At 40.3% G+C, this 22,735-nt stretch overlaps 1 protein-coding gene across 2 annotated transcripts in view; it reads left to right on the top strand.

Moving 5' to 3' along the window:
• Blm (Bloom syndrome helicase) overlaps positions 1-22,735 on the top strand; it is a 194,110-nt gene that overhangs the window by 89,316 nt on the left and 82,059 nt on the right. For both annotated transcript variants that reach the window (XM_067137120.2, XM_067137119.2), the window contains 3 exons: positions 8,393-8,614; positions 21,786-21,867; positions 21,979-22,126. In XM_067137120.2, coding sequence (XP_066993221.2) covers positions 8,393-8,614; positions 21,786-21,867; positions 21,979-22,126 — 452 coding nt within the window. The remainder of the gene's footprint in view (positions 1-8,392; positions 8,615-21,785; positions 21,868-21,978; positions 22,127-22,735) is intronic.

Raw genomic sequence — 22,735 nt, 5'->3', positions numbered from 1 at the left:
CTGTTAAAGAATATTTCTTCGAGTATAGATCGAGTCTGATTCCTTGCTGTACGTCGATTCCCCAGAATTTATCCAAGAAAGCTTGTTTAAAGCCTGCATAATCCTCAAAAACGTAGCGAAAAGCTTTAAACCAAATGAGTGGTGCACCCTCTAAGTGTTTCTCCACTGTCTTTAACTGGCGCTCTGTAGATACCTTTGTCTCCCTAAAGTATTCCTCAATCTCTCTTAGGAAACCACGAGGAGTCATACTGGATCCTATATTTCCGTTAAATTTCTTAGGCCTATCTTCATAAGTGCGTATAATGTTAACAATCTGGGTTCCACTTCCTGTATGAATTGTCCCGTTGTCATTAATATCAACGCAAAACTGAGGTATCTCAAATTGACTGTTTACTTCAGTCTTCCTTCCATCCTCAATTATCGTCTGTCGGTCGTTCAACGATGATACCAAATTCCTATTTGTTTCGTTTTCAATTCTTAGGTTCTGTACGTCCTTTTGAATAGCATTTAAATCGTCTTTTAATCCTTTTATTTGCTGATTCATCAAAGTTTTGTTCTCTTCAGTTTCTTCCGTTATCAAATTGAACCTGTCATTGATCTGCTCTCTTGCTTGGGTTATCTCTTTCCGTATACTCTCATTGGTGATAATGACTTCATCCGATACCTTCTTGAGTTTTTCATCCCAACCATTATCAGTCTCTTTTATCTTCTCCTGCATCACATCTACCTCTTCTTTGAGCTCTTTAAGGTCATGGTCGACTTGAACTCGCAACTCTTGGATGCTTGACTTAAAATCATCCTTCAATTCTTCGAATTTTTCTTGAAAATTCCTCTTATTCTCAATCATCGCCGCATTCACTTCTTCTTTTAAATTTAATACTTCTCCTTGTACTTCAGCGACTTTCGATCCTAACGATACAATCTCTTCTTGCATCACCTTCATATTTTCTTGCACCATATCGGTGATTCTGTCAAAAGTTCCTTGCATTTTCTCGTGGGATTCGTGGATTTCTACTCTAGTAGTATTCTGTGATTCCTGGATTTTCCTCTCGGTATTTTCTTGTGCCTCCTGAATCTTTTTCTCAGTATTCTCTTGCGACTCACGTACTTCCTGAATATTTTTCTCAGTACTTTCTTGCGATTCTCTCACTTCTTGAATCCTTTTCTCAGTACTTTCCTGTGCCTCCTGAATTTTCTTTTCTGTATTTTCTTGTGCTTCTCGTACTTCTTGAATTCTCTTTTCTGTACTCTCTTGCGATTCCTGCATTTTATTCATTTTTCCAGCGAGCTCCTCCAATAACAGTTTTACTTGAGCAAGAGACGCCATCGTAATTTCCTATATCGTTCCTTATTGATAATATATCACTCTCAATCTCACTCTACAGTCTTTATCTAGCGTTTCCACAACACCTATACCTGCCTAGCACTTCACGAATTAGATTCAATAAATGAACGTATGGGTCTCTCCGGATCTGACCCGAAATATGACGGACATCCAATAATAAGTGACACGGAACAACCTATCGCTCTATCCGAATTAAATGACTCATTATCCCGATTAACAAGAGCTGAAACTTTACGGAAAATCCTTCCATAATGTCATAAAATGAAACTAAGTAAAATCGTAGTACTAATTAACGGTCAAATCCTTCCAATATTACTCATAACATATATGATTAAATAAATATTTCAAACATTCTTCACCAACAGTGTTGTAGATTCAATGTTCTCTGATTACCGATGTCTCTTCGAGTTTTCCTTTCTTTAAGTCTACTGCCACGCGATAAGTAATTCGACTCTAGTCGTTCGGTAATAAAATAAATCAACTCTGGCCCCACAGTTGGGTGTCAAGTAAAATTATATAACCTATATGTGCCCTGACAGCAGTCCCTGTGACCATGCTGTAAATTTTAATTCGGTATCTCAGTGTTGGGTTAAGCCGCGGCGAAGCAATGCAGTCGGAGATCCATGAAGGCTCCACTCAAGGGACGTGCAAGTCCGACGAGTTGGGACACAGGTTAAATAAGTGGACTGTTATCATCGTGGTTTTTAACGTGGAATGTAATCATCATTTCTGCCTAAATTACGTGAATAATCCACAATAGAGTATTAAGAGACCGAGGATATTGGCATATTCGACGAGATACATTGACCAACATTTTATCTTATCCTAAATAAAATAACTAACCTAGTGTTCCTACGCTACTTTAAATGAGAACTCCGTAAAATGTTTTAATTATGGAAGGATCTCCCGTTTAATGACTTTAAAATAACTTTAAATGCATCAACTACATTAAAAACAAATTATTGGCAACACAAACGGATATAAAAGGAAAATATTCTGTTAACTTGAAAATAAACACCTAACTTCAGGCTCTTGTTACAAATAAATACAACATCGACAATTGAAACAAAAGAGACAAAGTGTCCCTCTGCTGAAGGCTTACCAGGAAAGATCAGTTATCAATCTCGCATTTTTTAAAAAATAAATCACTGGGAATCGTCCACTTCAGAATGTTATTTCCTACCCAAATATCTCATAATATTCCGTCATTTCTCCTTTAAAAATCATCGCACTATATGTCAGTATCTATCTATCTTGCAACTTGAAAATTACCGTTATTCTAACTTTATAAAATCACCATAAATGCAATAGAAATGTTTGAAAAACACAGGATCGTAACATAATATGACATCCATCAAAATCATACTCTACAAGACAGACTCGATCCTCCCGTACATTCGTCGGTGACTGCACCTAGATAAAAAAAATCAAGAGACATTGCAACGTCTACGATAACCTTGTCTAACTACGTTGATTCTGCGCCTCTGGATACCACTGCGATGTTGACCTGGAATACTACATTAGCACTAGGCGTCAACTCAAATGATCTACAAAATCCAACTAGCAAAGAAATGGTTTACTTACCATAGAAGATCATATTTCTTTTACGATATAGCCTTAATATTTTTACGTTACCGATTATCTTGCGAAGATCCTAAACATCCCTTTAAAATCGTGCGCTCTGGTCAATCTTGTATTTAAATAGGATAAAATGTGATGACCATCTACTAGTGTTCGTGAGTGCAACATCCTATAACATTATTCTAAAATACGGCCTCGCACCTAAATAAATTATTCATCACAACAACATCAAAATTCACGCATGACCAACATAGTTCCTACCGTCAATACCATCATCAGGACCTTCACATAACATCATCATAAAATTCGCAATCCTAATGACACGTCTATAATCATCACATCACTCTATCCACGTAAATATTTTCAAAGATCCTACCGTAACTAACACCTTATTACATCGCACAACTCGTCATGCACAGCGAATTTACAATACTAAAGAACAATCTATTCAGGCAATTAACGTAAAATTACTAAATACGTTGCCGCATTAATTCCATATCACCACAATAGTATCACACTTCTATTATCAAACACTGAATTTCCGCACAAGCACATAACATTTTGAAGACCACAGAATCGCACGTCGCAAAATACCGAGCTCCTCCGAGGTATACTGAGCTACAGGTTAAAATTAACGTTCATTACCATAACACCATTACGGTACCAATAACATCCATGTCGAAGAAACTTTCGTAAAACCTTGCTAGCAAACATTAAAGAAATCTTACACAACTATCGCATATTATCACAACGTAGTCTGGCTCACCACACTAGACGTAACGATCATAAATATTACAACGCAATGTCCAACAAATAACGGTCGCTTTCAAGTTAAAATTGTTCATGTCAAAATTGACAACCAAATAAATACTACTCTACAACTACAATAAGCAATTACGTGGCGGAATATGTATAAGATATTCAAGTACTCATCCTGGGTTGTTGCTCCACGACGGTGTCACCTTCCGAGTTCAGCTCTCACTCAATAACATTATCAAGTATTGTCCATCACATTTTTGATCAGATCCTTTGAGGTCCCTCTATTTTAGTTGTTCATGTTGATACGTGCACGCATTGTATCTGAATAAATAACTGCTGACGGTTCCATGTTACCTGAAACTTAGAGATATCAATTAGAACAAGGTCATACACCTTAATACAATTTTAACAGTTCAAGCGATACACTTGCCTTTTCATTCAATAACAAGATATCTTGTTTTACAATATTGTATGTTTATAATATGCCAATATCTCTTTAAAAACTCCTTTCAATACAATCTTTTCCCTATGAATTCTTGCTTCCGATCTTTCTGAGGTGCAGATTTAGAGTGTCAACTTCTTCAGAGACAAAACAGATTCTACTACAACATAATAATTGCAGACGGTTTGCTTTTCAGAATTCTTCTCAGCTTCTAGCTCCCATATGTTTCTGACAATTGGAAACATTTGACACATAATGTAAGACGATCTCGTACAAATCAGCTGTACTAGTAAAGGAACTTATTTAATAATTGCCGCCTCGTATTTAGGTTAGTAATCGACAGTTTCCTTTCTTCATCTCGATCGTCGGATCGTGCGAGACTAGATGTACAAGGTATGGCCCTCTCATATAAATTTATTGTTTACATATTTCATGGCCCTCAGTAACATTCTGTCGCAGATATACTGCCGTTCATGCATTTCGGAAACTTTGCTTGAAGAATACGTATTATTCATATAATCCTGCCCTATGTTTCACGATATTAACTATCTACCAACATTTCCAAGATACCACGGGGTTTAGAGCTGGTTATCAATCTGCTGATATCTTCAATTCGGCGATGCCGTTCACGTAATTAGACAAATCAACTGCTTTCTAATTCATCTGGAGGTGTGATAACCGGATATAAGATTTCATTGACATCATTTCTCGACATAAGCTTCCAATGTGTCCACCAATCTCATCCTGACATACATTGGAAGGTTATAATATAAAATAAGAGTTTTGTCTGTACATTGCTCAGAACTTGAAAAGAATGGTATTTCTGTATCGGTCATGTCCATAGTAACAAGGAAATGCACTTTTTACTTTTCCTTAATTTCTGTCTGTCTGTCTGTATATATGTATGTATGTATGTACACGCATCACAAGAAAATGGCTGAAGGGAATTTTATGAAAATCGGTATGTGAAGTCGGGGGATGAGCCGCTACAATCTAGGCTATAAATCATTTTACTCGCGCTGAGTAAAATGGTAGTTTAGGGGAAGGTCTAAAATTTAATTCTCAAATATTTATATTATTAGTGGTCCTATCGATACATACTACATAACGAATGTTATATATAATTAGATTTCCGATCATTTATGTCATACATTGTTATCGTACCGGCTTTGATAACACAGATATTCATGAATCTGTATTTTTTTGCCAAGTCCATATCAACGCCGAGCCATGAGAAAACTGGCTAACAGAATTGAATGAAAGTCGATATATAGAGTCGGGGAATAAGAAACTATGGTGTAAGTTATAAACAATTTTTTTCACCCTGGATGAAATTGTAGTTTAGGGGGTGGCACCTAACATTTAATTTTTAAATACCAATGTCTTGGACCTATCGAAAAGTACTACATAACAAAAGTTACAGAGAATACAATTTCCGACCATTTATATTTTATTCAGTTTTACCGTACCGACTATGATAAGAGTGGTATTTCAGAGTTAGAAGAAAACTAAATGTGAAGGCCTACAATATTGAAAGCGCATAACATTGGTCAACAATAACATTACAATTGACCATTGTTTGTTGTGATGTTCTTTGTCTCTTACGCTGCCGCTCAACTCAGATAGATGGGATTACTGGTGCGTACTGAGTATAACAGCCTGACTGAATATTGGCGGGAAATAGCTGGGGAGTTAGAAAACTTTCTTCTTTAGCATGACATTCCTCTGGTTCATACATTTTCTGATACTGCCGGTATGTAACAGACTGGTTCATCATAGTATTCCAGCTATTCATTCCCTACTCTGACACGCTGTATTGAATGAGCAGTGTGCACACATAAGGCAGAGGCTCACTTATTAGTAGTATTAGTAGTAGTATGGCCTGGTCTAGAATGACAATTTAGGCCTATTCCAAATTATAGTACCACAATTGACTAAATAACTCAAAATTCAACCCTGCAAAGAGCCATTTCTTAAGAAAAGCTTCTTCCACTTACCTTTTATTAAATTCTACATTCCTTTTATTCCAAATTAGCAGTGAAGACGATTTCCTCTGGCTTGGAGGAAAAATTTGCCTCCAAGTCAGATAGATTTTTCCTCCGCCAGTGTAGTGAACTGAGATTTTCCGACTCATTCGGTAATCCTAGAAAACACATTAGTAACAGGGCATAGTTTTTGCCCTGGGAGTCTCCACTATTCGACACCCCCAGCCGGCCGAAATAAGACAAAGTGTGTTCACACGGATCACGGCTGTCTGCGGCTTGGTCATTCCAGCTCTGGAACATTGGATTGTTAGATCGGCAGCGTAGTACTGTTCGTTAAAAGTGAGAAAATGTGTGGTTTTTCATCTGATCGAGTATGTCGTATGAAAGCATTGCTTTTAAACGCGCCATTCCTACTGACGTCATTGTAATGACCTATGTTCATTTAATTTGGGAAAACTACTAAGACAGTCTTTCTGAGGATGTGAAAAGGTAGATGAAGAGTATCTGCCATTATAATGAAAACTCCCCAACCTGTTTGTGACTGATGTAGGCAAGGGGGCCTACCATTACAAAGAAAATTCCCTAACCCAGTCTTCATATGAGGAAAGATGTCACTGATCTCGATAGCTGCAGTCGCATACGTGCGGCCAGTATCCAGTAATCGGCAGATAGTGGGTTCGAGCCCCACTGTCGGCAGCTCTGAAGATGGTTTTCCGTGGTTTCCCATTTTCACACCAGGCAAATGCCGGGGCTGTACCTTCATTAAGGCCACGGCCGCTTCCTTCCACTTCCTAGGCATTTCCTATCCCATCGTCGCCATAAGACACATCTGTGTCGGTGCGACGTAAAGCAAATAGAAAAAAAAAAAGAAAGACGTTTGTTAACTTCCCGTCGCGTTTCTAGGGTAACGTTAAGTGCTGTGCAATTTAATACAATCGTTGTCACAGCATGTATACTACCTAACCTAGAATTCTGTGTACAATTTAGAATTCCGTAGCGAAGCACGGGTACATCAGCTAGTAAATAATATGAAGGATTATTCTTCAGAGAATTTAACAATTGCCTATTATATATATATTAGATTACTACAAACATGGAAGATGTACTGAGCATGCAACGTCATGCAAGCCACCAATACAAACTGTGTATTCCCCTGTTTTGGTCATGTGTCATATAGTGCTTGGGTCTTTCAAATATTACACTTCAGTAACTTTATTACCTAATTTTATAATAATTTTTTGCTCATCTCTGACTAACCGCTTAGCACTAACTGAAATATCATTTACTAGAAAACATAGGACATGTTTGATTAGACCTACCTGTTTTTGACAATCTCAGCATAGTTTGAGATAATGGAAATGTTAGCTGTTTCTGCTGAAGTACTAGGAGAACTTATCCTTGTTTCATCATCTGCAGATTCTTTTTCCAGTAGTAATCATGTCAACACCACTACAATTTTGATTTTTATCTCCTGCTCCATTTTTTGGCTTTTAAAACAAATTGAAACACTACAAAATTTACATTTATTACTCATAGCATACAAAATAGTATGTTTTCAGCTAATATTCAAGTATTACTTGTGAAGTAAAACTACTTCTGAATTACTGCAAGTTGTTAATGCAGCACAATCCACAAGTTCGTAATGTGTTGTGAAGCCCTGGACTTGGCAGTCGCTGAGGTAAATGGCACATGTTAACATGCAGCCTATTGTTGCCAGTCCTCTGGCTACTGCTAGGACAAGTCCAATACTTACTATAGTTACTACCTATAGTCATTATCCTATAGTCACTATGCCACTATTCATCCCCAGCGAACTTTGGTGACATACGTATTTACGGCAGAAATAAAACTGTTGTGTATAATTTCATTAAATAAAAATAACTTTGTAAACTTTTACCCTCTACTTCCCCTCAGTCCCTTCCTGGATCCTCCTCTAATTATATTGTGGGTGGAAATGTGGACACGGCTTTCATATCTTTAATGTATTTACGGTCTTTTCCCCAGATTCCAGATTAATATTTGTTGAGATCTTGGTTAATTTGAATTCAGCTAAAATGTAGAAATTACACATTGGATGAAATTCATATACAACTGCATTTTTATATTTCTGGTTGTAGTTTTGTTCTGCTCTGTTCTGGAGAAATGAATGGAAATGTCTGAAGTCACCTTTTGGGACTCATTGTCATGGGAGTATAAAAAGGAGTGAAATAACATGCTTTTGATTTTTTTTCCATATTTAGCATGATTGGCATGTTTAAAAATGTTGTTGTTTGCTCTTAGGTATTTCGCCAGAAATTTGGGTTGTATTCTTTTCGACCCAATCAACTTCAAGCCATCAATGCTGCATTGCTGCAGCACGATTGTTTTGTGTTGATGCCTACAGGAGGTGGGAAGTCGCTGTGTTATCAACTTCCTGCACTTCTCACGCCTGGGATTACAATTGTCGTCTCGCCTCTCAAATCTCTGATCATGGATCAAGTTCAGAAGCTACTGTCTCTTGATGTAAATATTCATACTCTTAACAATACAATTTGTGTGTAGCTTTTCTTTAAAAATTATCTTTATTAGAGATAACATTACTGTGCAGGATATTTTTGTGTCAGAATTTCTTTGAACTCTATTTACAACATTACATCAGATTTAATCTAATTATTTTCACCTGTTTGCTTTTTCTACAGTTCATTGATCAGTTGCATTAAAAATACACTGCCTGACAAAAACGTTAAGCACCCAGAAGTAGTGGTTGAAAGTGAATGAAACTACATATGCTGAAAGACCATGTGCACTTATTGAACTGATTATAATATGGGATGAAAGAGACAAGGCCGTTAGCAGTTACAGGTGAAATGTTGGCGCCAGGTTAGTAGGGTGTCGCACCCCGCCTGACCGCAATGCATGCCCTTACATGGTTTGTAATGGTGTCGAGCAGCCTTTGGATCCTCTCCTGAGGCAAGTTCATCCACGGTTGTTGCAGCTCTCACTGCAGATCCCACAGGTTGGTACTGGGACGGAGTTCCCTTCCAGTGTCATCCCACACGTGTTCAGTGATCCGGGAATCTTGCTGGCCACTGGACGACCTCAACATGCTCTAGGCAGTCCATTGACACACGTGTTGTGTGTGGACATGCATTATCTTGTTGGAACACTGTCCCAGAAGTAGTGGACACAGAATGTCTGTGACGTATCACTGTGCCATCAAAGTCTGCCGAAGCGCTATTAGAGATGACCTGAAAGCATATCCTATGGCTACCCACACCATGATGCCAGGGATTACGCCTGTGTGTCTTTCCACAATATGGGCAGGATCTGCCCTCTGTTCTTGACGTCACCAAAACCGCACACAATGGTCATCGGAGGTTATGGAGAAGCAGAACTCATCACTGAACATGATGCAACACCGGTCGTCCTGTCTCCTGGGCAAGGCATCACTCCAAACGCAGGCGTTGGTGTTCTGGTGTCAATGGCGACCGACGCATGGGGCGGTATGACCTCAATCCGGCAGATGCAAGTCGTCAAGACACTGTGCAGGAACTCACAGGATGTTGTAGAGTCTCCAGTACATGTTCGTGGATAGTAGGTGCCGAAGTTATGGAATCCCACAATGCTTGGCACACCATACGACGATCCACCCTCGGGGTGGTGTTTCTTGGTCAACCCGAACCTACACAACATGATTGGGTGCCCTCATGTACCCATTGAGTCCAACATCAGGCCACTGTGACATCTGAATGGCCCACATACCTGGCAATTGCACGATACGACCATCCAGCCTCATGCAGTCCCACAATGCGGCCTCTGTCAATTGGTCAGTTGGTGGATAGGCTGTCTAACACGTCTGCGAGGCATCGCGGGTGCTTTGTACTGTACGTAGTCCTCTCTACACATCTTGCTTAACTGTCTGACTCACAGCAGATAACTGGTAACAACAACAGGACGGTGCCATCACGAATGCACTCTGGAGGGCATTCTACACATTACAGATCCTCGTAAATCTAATCATTTACTCACACATCAATGGTATGCATGTATTTCGAAATGGGATAATATTGGACCACTCCTTCTGGGTGCTTAACTTTTCTTGTCAGGCAGTGTACTTGCTTCAGAGCATCATAAGATTGTCAAATTCAGTTTTGATGGAAAAATCAACTTCACAGCTATGCAAGTGTCAATGACAAACCATTTACGGGTCATCTCTCAGCTACCAGAAGTAACATCAAGTAATATCAGCTTATATGCACAAAGTGATCTGAAAAATAGTGTTGAGGAGATATCATTGCATTAGTTAATTTCTGAGGATTTTAAAAATCTTGAATGGAATTCTCTGTTAACATTTGTTAATTTCAAAAGCATTGATTGTTGCTGTCACTTATTTTCTAACATCTTAACAAGTGCTGTCCTTTTGTTGGTTCATATTACACTTCAAATTACTGTATTTCTCTGAATCCAAGACTTTTTCCTCAGAATTTTGTGTGAAAAATGAAGGGTCTTCTGGCATTTGCGACGTTACAGTAATGAACAGCACTGGCAGCTACCACAGTAATCGTGCTGCTTCCCTTCACCCCGATCGCACGCATGCACAAAACTCAACCTTCAGCATCGCTAGCTGCGGCAGTTGATTGTACAGTGCCTCTGTGTAACATCACTGGTTCTTGAAAAATAGTGAAGGCAGAATGATGTTCTACTAGCCTGTACAAAAATGTTTCTCAAATCCATAGAATAGCATCAAGACTCTCTTGAGCTAATTGCAAGGTTGACCATAATGTACTTCCAAGCCCTAGCTGCACAGGAAATGTCATTCGAATTGGTACAGCAAGAATGCAACCCCATAGAATTCTTAAAAAAGCCACAGTTACTCACTGGCAGAGTATTAACGCGTCTACTATACCTAACGTTACGTTTAGTAAAAGTAACCTTTTTGACAGCAGAAATATTTTCGCGATGGATCGACGTATTGTAGCGACACGTGCAACCGGTATTACCGGCAAATTTTTAGTGGGTTCTCGTTGATATTATGATGCCAGTTTTAAGTCAATGGTTATTAAACACACAGAATGAAGAATACAGCTGCAAGAAAATAAAGCATAACTAAGACTAGTGTTCGTCTTTAGCGTGAAGCCAAAGATAGCTTAAAAATGCGTTCTGTACAAAAAATGCATTCAGTGGTCCTCAACAAGGGCACTTTACAGAAGTCGAAGATGAAGTTGTGAAGTATGTGCCCAAATAACGCAAGGACAGAATGGCCATATCACAGTGCACAAAACTTGTTGACCTTCAATGTCCGCATCTTTATTATACTATACATTGCTAGTTGCCAAAGCCGGCAAGCGAGACATGCATCTAGCAGCAGCCTTTTGTACCGGACGCTTAGTAAGAGATTATACGCTGTTGTCGATGTGTAGTGTACATTTGACGGACATTATTGTGTAGCGTTGTAGTGAAGAGTGTCAATTTCACCGCTCGTTTTCAAAAATTGATCAGCATTCTTGGATAATAGTTTACCCATGGCAAAAATACATCAGAATGTCATTGAGGACTATGTGAAGCCTTTGGCAAGAATGCATTACCGTATAGGACTGTTTATGATGAGTCATGGCATTTCATGCAAATCAGAATGAGACTGCGGATTTATACCGCACAAGCCAGCCGTCCAGTCCTCAAGATCAGATTGACATCATGAGTGGCCTCGTTTCTGTAGACCATTGATGGACTGTCCGGGAATATCAGTAGAGTTTGGTCTCAGTCATCAAATGGTATGACCTATACTGGCGAAAAGTCTTAACATGAGGAAAATTGCATCCCATTGGGTTCCACATCAACTCGCCGATGTTCAGAAATAGCACTAGTATGCACCGGCTGGCATCCACCTGGACAGATACCGCAATGAAGGAGACACATTTCTGCAGCGTATCGTCGCCCTTGATGAGATGTAGGCACGAGTCTACAGGCCTGAATTAAAGCGTCATATGAATGTATGACGTCTGCCTGGTTCGCCACGTCCGCAGAAATTTTGACAGTAACCCAGTCAGGTGAAGCTTACGCTGATTGTGGCATACGACTACGAGGGTGTTATTCTTAGGCATACTTTACCAGGTGGACAAACTGTCAACAATGACTGCTATTGCAGATTTCTGGAGCAACATCTGCATCTAGCTATGCAGCGCAAACGTCCGCGTTTATTGCGAAACATTCGCCCTATCATGTTGCATGACTACGTATGTCGTAATACCAATATAAATGGTCCGTTATTGGACATTATAAATTTTCCAGCTATCTCATTCCTGGTTGCCAGCGTTTCGCCCTCGTGTGCTAGGTTGGGCTCGTCAGTTGGCGATCAGATGATATAGATGTTGATTCCCATAGGGAATCTGAAATATTTGTCCTGAATGAGCAAATTTATAATACCAATATAAATGGTCCGTTATTGGACATTATAAATTTTCCAGCTAACTCATTCCTGGTTGCCAGCGTTTCGCCCTCGTGTGCTAGGTTAGGCTCATCAGTTGGTACCTAGCACACCTACCAAGACGAATGGCTAGTGCATACCGTGGAGGCCACTGCGTGGGCTACTTGAAGCCACCGGCAGTGCCGATGCACTGTGAGAGACCTTGTCTCACTACCAAAAATTGATGCCTGTTTAGCCATCAGATGATATAGATGTTGATTCCCGTAGGGAATCTGAAATATTTGTCCCGAATGAGTAAATTTATAATATCAATATAAATGGTCCTTATTGGACATTATAAATTTTCCAGCTAACTCATTCCTGGTTGCCAGTGTTTCGCCCTTGTGTGCTAGGTTGGGCTCGTCAGTTGGTACCTAGCAACCAGGAATGGTCCGTTACTCATTCGGGACAAATATTTCAGATTCCCTATGGGAATCAACATCTGTGTTAGGTTGGGCGAAACGCTGGCAACCAGGAATGAGTTAGCTAGAAAATTTATAATGTCCAATAACGGACCATTTATATTGGTATTATAAATTTACTCATTCGGGACAAATATTTCAGATTCCCTATGGGAATCAACATCTATATCAACGTATGTCATGTCGCACACAATGTCAAACTCTTATTGCAGCGGTGGCATTGGGAAGTCTTGAAACCCCCTCCGTACTCACCATTCACGAATCCTGTTTCTGAAGTTGTTTGAACCCCTCCGAGGCTGCCGATTTCCTGACGTGGCATCTGTACTCCACGCAGTAAGGTGCTCTGTCGATGTCTTCAACGGCTTCCCGACATTTGGCAAAAGTTAATAGAATTTGCAGGTGACTACATTGAAGGAATGTAATGCAATTATACTTATTAGTTCATTAAATAATGTGTCCAGCTCCATGGCTAAATGGTTAGCGTGCTGGCCTTTGGTCACAGGGGTCCAGGGTTCGATTCCCGGCAGGGTCTTGATTTTAACCATAATTGGTTAATTTCCCTGGCACGGGGGCTGGGTGTATGTGTTGTCTTCATCATCATTTCATCCTCATCAAGACGCGCAGGTCGCCTACGAGAGTCAAATCAGAAGACTTGCATCTGGCGATCCAAACTTGTCCTCGGACACTCCTAGCACTAAAAGCCATACGCCATTTCATTTCATTAAATATTGTGTTTTATTAGTATTGCCACTACTTTATTTACAGCCCTCGTAGACAACAGGATTTACAGCCCTCGTAGACAACAGGAATATTTTCTTGATGGATTGTTTTGTTGTAGAGACACATGGAACAAGTATTATTGGCAAATTTTCAACAGGTTCTCTTCGAAATTATGATGGCAATTTTGAATTAATGGTTATTAAACACTCGGAAATAAAGAATAACTGTGCAGCCACAAGAAAATACTAAAGGCAATATTCAGCGTTGTCATGAAGGCAAAAGTAGTCTAAAAATGCATACTGTACAAGAAAGACATTCAGTGGCCCGTAACAACAAGGATGCTTTAAAGAAGTTGAAGAACAGAGCTCGATAGCTGCAGTCGCTTAAGTGCAGCCAGTATCCAGTATTCGGGAGATAGTAGGTTCGAACCCCACTGTCGGCAGCCCTGAAAATGGTTTTCCGTGGTTTCCCATTTTCACACCAGGCAAATGCTGGGACTGTACCTTAATTAAGGCCACGGCCGCTTCCTTCCCACTCCTAGCCCTTTCCTGTCCCATCGTCGCCGTAAGACCTATCTGTGTCGGTGCGACGTAAAACAACTAGCAAGAAGTCGAAGATGAAATTACAGTAGGAGCCACATGCACGAAAAGTGCAAGATTGGACTGGCCATAACACGAGATACCATAGGAATGTAGATTTGCGAACAGGAATTCCCTGAACTTCCAAAGGCAGTGTCAGATACCTCTAATGAAAATGACTAAGGTTTTGGTAGGTAGAATTCACATGATACTTTTGTGTGTTTATTTTATTTCTCTCAAGATAATTTGTTATAAATAAAATTATGATTTCACAAAGTGCTTTTTAGGCCTGATTAATTTTTTGGAAGGAAAAAGTGGGGGTCGTCTTGGATTCTGAGAAATACGGTACTATAAGTATTCATGTACAGTGGGGAGGCGGTGGGGAGGCTTGCGTGTCCCAATGATGCAGATAGCCGAGCCGCAGGTGCAACCATATCGGATGGGTATCTGTTGAGAGACCAGACTAACGAATGGTTCATCGAAAGGGCGGTAGCAGCCTTTCGGTAGTTGCAAGGGGGGCAGTCTGGATGATTGACTGATACGGCCTTGTAATAATACTCAACATGGCTTAGCTGTGTTGATACTGCTACACGGCTGAAAGCAACGGGAAACTACAGCCGTAACTAACTCCCGAGGACATGCAGCTCTCTCTGTATGAATGATGTACTGATGATGGCTTCCTCCCGCGTAAAATATTCCGGAGGTAAACTAGTCCCCCATTCGGATCTCCGGGTGGGGACTACACGAGAGGGGGCGATCATCAGGAAGATGGATACTGACATTCTGCGAGTCGGAGCGTGGAATGTTAGAAGTTTGAATCGTTGTGGTAGGTTAGAGAATCTGAAAAGGGAGATGGATAGGCTAAAGTTAGATGTAGTTGGCATAAGTGAAGTACGTTGGCAGGAAGAACAAGATTTTTGGTCAGGTGACTACCGAATTATCAACACAAAATCAAACAGAGGAAATGCAGGAGTTGGTTTAATAATGAATAAGAAAATAGGGCAGCGGGTAAGCTACTACGACCAGCATAGTGAAAGAATTATTGTCGTCAAGATAGACACCAAACCAATGCCCACCACAATAGTGCAGGTCTATATGCCTACTAGTTCAGCGGATGATGAAGAAATCGAAAGAATATATGAGGAGATAGAAAATTTAATACAGTATGTAAAAGGTGACGAGAATCTAATTGTGATGGGAGACTGGAATGCAGTGGTAGGCCAAGGAAGAGAAGGTAGTACAGTAGGAGAATTTGGATTGGGACGAAGGAACGAAAGAGGAAGTCGTCTGGTTGAATTCTGCACTGATCATAATTTAGTCCTTGCCAATACTTGGTTCAAACACCACAAACGACGGCTGTATACGTGGACGAGACCTGGAGACACTGGAAGGTATCAAATAGACTTCATTATGATTAGGCAGAGATTCAGAAACCAGGTGTTGGATTGCAAAACTTTCCCAGGAGCAGACGTGGACTCTGACCACAACTTGTTGGTCATGAAATGCCATCTGAAGTTGAAGAAATTGAAGAAAGGAAAGAATGCAAAAAGATGGGATCTAGACAAGTTGAAAGAAAAGAATGTGAGGGATTGTTTCAAGGAACATGTTGCACAAGGACTAAATGAAAAGGCTGAAGGAAACACTATAGAGGAAGAGTGGAGAGTCATGAAAAATGAAGTCAGTAGGGCTGCTGAAGAAATGTTAGGAAGGAAGAAAAGATCAACTAAGAATCAGTGGATAACTCAGGAGATACTAGAGCTGATTGATGAACGACGAAAATACAAGAATGCTAGAAATGAAGAGGGCAGAAAAGAATACAGGCGATTAAAGAATGAAGTGGATAGAAAGTGCAAGGCAGCTAAGGAAGAATGGCTGAAGGAGAAATGCAAGGATGTTGAAGGCTGTATGGTCCTGGGAAAGGTAGATGCTGCATACAGGAAAATCAAGGAAACCTTTGGAGAAAGGAAATCTAGGTGTATGAATATTAAGAGCTCAGATGGAAAACCACTTCTAGGGAAAGAAGACAAAGCAGAAAGATGGCAGGAGCATATCCAACAGTTGTATCAAGGTAAAGATGTAGATAATTTGGTTCTGGAACATGAAGAGGCTGTTGATGCTGATGAAAAGGGAGACCCAATTTTGAGGTCAGAGTTTGACAGAGCTGTGAGTGACCTCAATAGGAACAAGGCACCTGGAATTGATGACATTCCCTCTGAATTACTGACTGCCTTAGGAGAAACCAGCATGGCAAGGTTATTTCATTTAGTGTGCAAGATGTATGAGACAGGAGAAGTCCCATCCGATTTTCAGCAGAATGTTGTTATACCTATTCCCAAGAAAGCCGGTGCTGACAGGTGTGAAAACTACCACACCATTAGTTTAGTATCTCATGCCTGCAAAATTTTAACACGTATTATTTACAGAAGAATGGAAAAACAAGTTGAAGCTGAGTTGGGAGAAGATCAATTTGGCTTCAGAAGAAATGTAGGAACACGTGAAGCTATCCTGACTTTACGTCTGATCTTAGAGGATCGAATCAAGAAGGACAAGCCCACGTACATGGCATTCGTAGATCTAGAAAAGGCATTCGATAATGTTGATTGGACCAAGCTATTTATGATTCTGAAGATGATAGGGATCAGATACCGAGAACGAAGAATTATCTACAATCTGTATAAAAATCAGTCTGCAGTGATAAGAATCGAGGGCTTTGAAAAAGAAGCAGCAATCCAGAAAGGAGTGAGGCAAGGCTGCAGTTTGTCCCCTTTCCTTTTCAATGTTTACATAGAACAGGCAGTAAAGGAAATCAAAGAGAAATTTGGAAAGGGAATCACAGTCCAAGGAGAGGAAATCAAAACCTTGAGATTTGCCGATGATATTGTTATTTTATCTGAGACTGCAGAAGATCTCGAGAAGTTGCTGAATGGTATGGATGAAGTCTTGGGTAAGGAGTACAAGATGAAAATAAATAAGTCCAAAACAAAAGTAATGGAGTGCAGTCGAACGAAGGCAGGTGATGCAGGAAATATTAGATTAGGAAATGAAGTCTTAAAGGAAGTAGATGAATATTGTTACTTGGGTAGTAAAATAACTAACGATGGCAGAAGTAAGGAGGACATAAAATGCAGACTAGCACAAGCAAGGAAGAGCTTTCTTAAGAAAAGAAATTTGCTCACTTCAAACATTGATATCGGAATTAGAAAGATGTTTTTGAAGACTTTCGTGTGGAGCGTGGCATTGTATGGAAGTGAAACATGGACGATAACTGGCTCAGAAAGAAAGAGAATAGAAGCTTTTGAAATGTGGTGTTACAGAAGAATGCTGAAGGTGAGATGGATAGATCGAATCACGAATGAAGAGATACTGAATCGAATTGGTGAGAGGAGATCGATTTGGCTAAATTTGAAGAGAAGAAGAGATAGAATGATAGGACACATCTTAAGACACCCAGGACTTGTTCAGTTGGTTTTTGAAGGAAGTGTAGGGGGTAAGAACGGTAGGGGTAGACCAAGATATGAATATGACAAGCAGATTAGAGCAGATGTAGGATGCAATAGTTACGTAGAAATGAAAAGGTTAGCACAGGATAGGGTGGCATGGAGAGCTGCATCAAACCAGTCTATGGACTGATGACTCAAACACAACAACACATTAGGCCATGCTATTGTTATTTTTTCTATCTAGAACTGATTTAGATTTTTGTTTTGTTAGAAATGATAATGAGATGTGTAAGTTATTACTGTATTTACTCATGTATTAGACTCCCCCTCCTTGGCGTTTTGAGACGAAGAAAATGAAAAAATTAATTCTTGCATACAAGACCCCCCAATGTAATTAGTCAGAGAAGAACGATTCTGCTTTGAAGTGGGTACAAGCCTTAACTGTAGCTCTGATGACATCACACAAATATGTGAATAGTTTCATCCGTATGACCCTCACAATAAAAATATGCGTGGAAGTGTTTCGTAGTTAAGAAATGTCCGCCTCCGTAGTGTAGGCGTACTGCAGCTCTGATAACGTCGCACAAATTGGTGAATAGTTTCGTGTCTGGGCCGCTCATTGCAAGCACTCATCAGTCTTGCTATTGGTCTGTGGTTTATGGTTAAGAATGTCCGTCTGCACAATGGTTAGAATATTGCCTATATCTCAGCAATGAAACATTTTCTAAACATTGCAAATTCATCTACATATGTTCGCAGTGCTTGGAATAGGTTATAACTAGGGCTCAGATTTGTGTGATGTCATATTTCTATCCAGGTCTCTTTTAACAAACTTGAACATATCTGTCTTTCATGTGTGAAATGCATATTTTACCCTATTTTGTCATTAAATCATATTTGACCAAAGAAATGGTATGAAAGGTTATTTTTGGTGGTATAATTGTCTTGCAGTTTCCCAAGCACTATTTGCATGTATATTTGACCAAAGAAATGGTATGAAAGCTTATTTTTGGTGATATTGTCTTGCTCTTTCCCAAGCACTATTTGCATGTTTTGTGCCGATAATACAATAACATTTTATGTGTTTGCCTAGTTTATATTTTGTTTTCTTAGAAATATTTTATGGTTAGATGAGAGTTCGAAGATAACAGATTTCTCAAACACTATGTTGTCGAAATAGAAAGGACAGTGTAGAACGTTAGGAACTTGGCCAGTTTCTGCTGGGAGAGCACGAGTAGCCAGCCGCACAACACCGCTTGGGTTAAGCGAGTGAGGATCTTTATTGTGTGAGCTAACGGAGTTGAACAGACATGTCGGCATCAGAGCAAGAGAAGAAAACCAAGGCAGTCGAGGAGAAAACCCAACAACTGCAAGATAATGGCGCGCCAGCTTCAGAAGAGACTGAGCAGACAGATAAAACTCCTGAACAGCCACCTAAGGAAATGCGGGCAGTCGTACTCACCGGCCTCGGTGGTCGATTTTGCTCTGCACTATAGCTCGCGCAGTATGGCAGTCGCAGAGCGACAATTACAGCAAGCTATTAGGAGGGTGGAGGAGTGGACCTTAGAACATAGCTTTCGGTTTTCTACCGCAAAGACCTTTTGTCATCAACGTACTCTTCACCCCATCCTGAACTTTCTCTAGGAAATGTCGCTCTTCCCGTGGTTGACACCGATTTCTTGGGCTCCTTTTTGACAGTAAATTATCGTGGGAGCCACACGTGCGGGAGCTAAAAGTGCAATGCACCAAGAGGCTTAATCTCTTGAAGTTTGTCAACAGAACTAATTGGGGAGCTGACCGTGCACTGCTCCTACGATTCTACAGGGCACACATTTTATCCAGGTTAGACTACGGCAGTGCAACATATGGCTCAGCAAGACCAAGCGTTCTTGCGAAGCTGAACAGCATCCACCACGGCGGGGTTAGGTTTGCGACGGGAGCTTTTCGTACAAACCCAATTGCCAGCCTGCTCGCTGAGTCCGGTGTGCCGCCTTTACACCTGAGGCGCCAGCAGCTCCTACTTTCGTATGCTGCAAATCTGCGATAGATACCACTTCATCCAAGCTATCCTTGCGTGTTCAACAATGTCAACCATTTGCTGTACGCTGCTTGTCCTCGAGCAACGCGGCCGGTTGGAATACGCTTGGATAGCAGTTACAGGTTGTTTCATGTACCTTCGGTTCCTTGCCTTGTGAGGCAACCAAGTAGGGTACCTCCGTGCGTAGTACGGCGACCTGAAATAATCCTGGACCTGCACACTGGCCCGAAGGAAAACGTGGACCCTTCGATTTATCGGAGGCTCTTCCTGTCCGTTGTTGGCCGATATCCAGGTTCAGTCGTCATCTATGCGGATGGTTCAAGGACAAAAACGAGGGTGGGCTGTGCATTCATTGTCGACAATGATAGGTTTCTTTTTACTCTTCCGGAAACCTGTAGTGTGTACACAGCAGAGCTCTATGCTATCTGTGAAGCTCTGTGGTACACACTGTCCAATGAGCGCCGACAATTTCTTCTGTGTACTGACTCCTTGAGTTCGCTCCGGTCTATTGATACTTGTTTCCTTCGGCACCCTCTGGTGTAGCGGGTCCGGGGCCTGCTGGCCAGGTGTTCGGATGCCGGCACCAGAATCACGTTTATGTGGCTCCCAAGCCACATGGGTGTTGACGGAAATGAGTTGGCAGATCAGGCTGCCAAGGAGGCAGTTACACTGCCCCCGTTGCCTTTCAAGGTTCCAGCAAGTGATATTCGCACTCAGCTGAGACATATGGTTATGTCCCATTGGGAGATGGAGTGGCAGGCCATTCCACTTCCCAATAATCTGAGAGAGAAAAAAGGAGCAACGAAGGTGTGGAGGACTTCCCTTCGGGCTTCGCGGAGGGAAGCCGTGGTATTATGTCGTCTTCGGATCGGCCATGGTATCCTGACTCACTCGCATCTTTTGAAAGGAGAACCCCCTCTTGTGTGTACCTGCGGCGACCATCTTACCATGGTACAAATCCTTACGGAGTGTATGGACCTGGTCGATCTTTGCCGTAGTCTTAACCTCCCGGTCAGCAGACCTCGTCATCCGCTTTATGCGGGATAGTGGTCTGTTTTATCGTGTCTAATGATGTCCTTCGTCCTAATGTATTTTTGTCAATTGCGCTTTTATCCCATTGACTTCATTTTAGTTTGTGTTGCGTATTTTAATGTGTTATTTTAACATCTAATGGAAATTATGTATATATATCCTTACTACCAGGCAATGCCTTATTCCCTTTTTTTTCCTGTATTTTCTCTTATTTTATTAGGAAATAAGGCATTGCAAATTAGATCCACTGATTGTTTTAATGTCATACTCATTTTCTCATCACCATTTTTTTTTAAACTCTTGTCAGTGGATGCATTTTAAAATTTTAAATATCATATATCATGTTGTCCATCTTGTTCCATTAGGGGCGGATGACCTTCGATGTTAGGCCCCTTAAAACAACAAGCATCATTATCATCATGATCATCATTTTCTGCTGGTAAACCCCACCTACACTCCCTTCACTCCTCCATTCCCTGATAAGTGGTTCCAACCTTGTTGCTATGTAGTAATTCTGTTTACATAAATGTGAAAGCATTAATTGTGCAGAGAACAGGCATGGGATATGTTTCTCTTTTTTCCTCAGAATCCTTTCATCACCTCTGCAGTGAAATTTGAATGCACTTGAATATTTTTCTTGTTTTTGTGAGAAAAATTGTTTTCTATTTGTTGATTAGGGGTTAATATTCATTTTTAAATATTTTTTGAATGAGTAAAGTCCCTTCTAAGCAACTTTTGGACAGCATTTAATTTCTTTTGTGTCATATTTCCATGTTTATATGTCATATTTTTGTATCAAGGCATTTCCAGGCTTTTTAGATCATAGAAATCCGATCCCTAGTTATAACTCACATTGAATAGAAAGAAGCTAATTCATAGTTATGGAGTTATGTTTTTTTTTTTTTTTTTCCTCTTAATAGTGTGGATGAAAACTTGACATTTTCTTGTTAAAATCATATTTGTGCCAAGCTTTCACATAATATAATTTTATGTATATCCAGATTCCTGCAGCTCACCTCTCTGGAGAAATAAATGCTAATAAGGAAGATGCTATATACAGAGAACTAGCTAAACTTGAACCTGGTGAGTTGTTTCTGTAAATCTCATGAAATATCTTTTATATCCAATTACAAATACAGTTTGGAATGTTTTTTAACTGTTTCCTGGACTTACCATAAACTTTACATTTTACAGGTTTGAAGCTCTTATATGTGACCCCTGAAAAATTAAGTGCTAGCAGTAAATTTCAGGATGCTTTACAGCGTTTGCATAAGCGAGGAAAGATCAGCCGCTTTGTAATTGATGAAGCTCACTGTGTATCGCAATGGGGACATGACTTCAGGTTAGTATAAAGTGTGAAAATTATATTTTATAACATATTGAATTGTAGAAGAGAGAGAGAGAGAGTGTTTTTCGTAAAGACCACTTGTACAAAAAAAAACAAACAGGCGCTTTCCCCTTTTTTTATGGTGGGAGTGGGGTATCCAACTTTCTCTCTGTCCCATTTTGGGCTTATACTCTTTCTTTTATCTCTCTCTCTCTTTTTTTTTTCTCTCTGTAAAACAACAATCATTACAGTATCCAATCCACATTCTTCAATTCCCATGTTTAGAATGGTGTATGCAGGGTGTCCTATTACCATTGGTAGAGCAAGCTGAAGGGTCACAAAACTTATGAAAAGGAAATATAACACACTTTGCTTCAAAATCCTATGAGGTGTTGTTTTTAAAGGTATAGCTCGTTAAAAGTGTGGTAAAAGTAAGGAATCAGTAACGCTTGTGTCCTCGGCATGCCATGGACATATCTTGGCATGGCCTTGCCTAGCTTGTCCATTGTGTATAGCTGAGGAAGCTGACAGATGACACGTGCACATTTGCTTACAACATGGCGACATGTAGGTACTGTGGAATGTTGCAAATAATATCACCATATTTGTTCCCAAAATGCACTC

This window comes from Anabrus simplex, chromosome 1 (genome assembly GCF_040414725.1).
Source record: "Anabrus simplex isolate iqAnaSimp1 chromosome 1, ASM4041472v1, whole genome shotgun sequence".
Lineage (NCBI taxonomy): Eukaryota > Metazoa > Arthropoda > Insecta > Orthoptera > Tettigoniidae > Anabrus > Anabrus simplex.
This window is presented reverse-complemented; position numbering and strand designations above follow the sequence as displayed.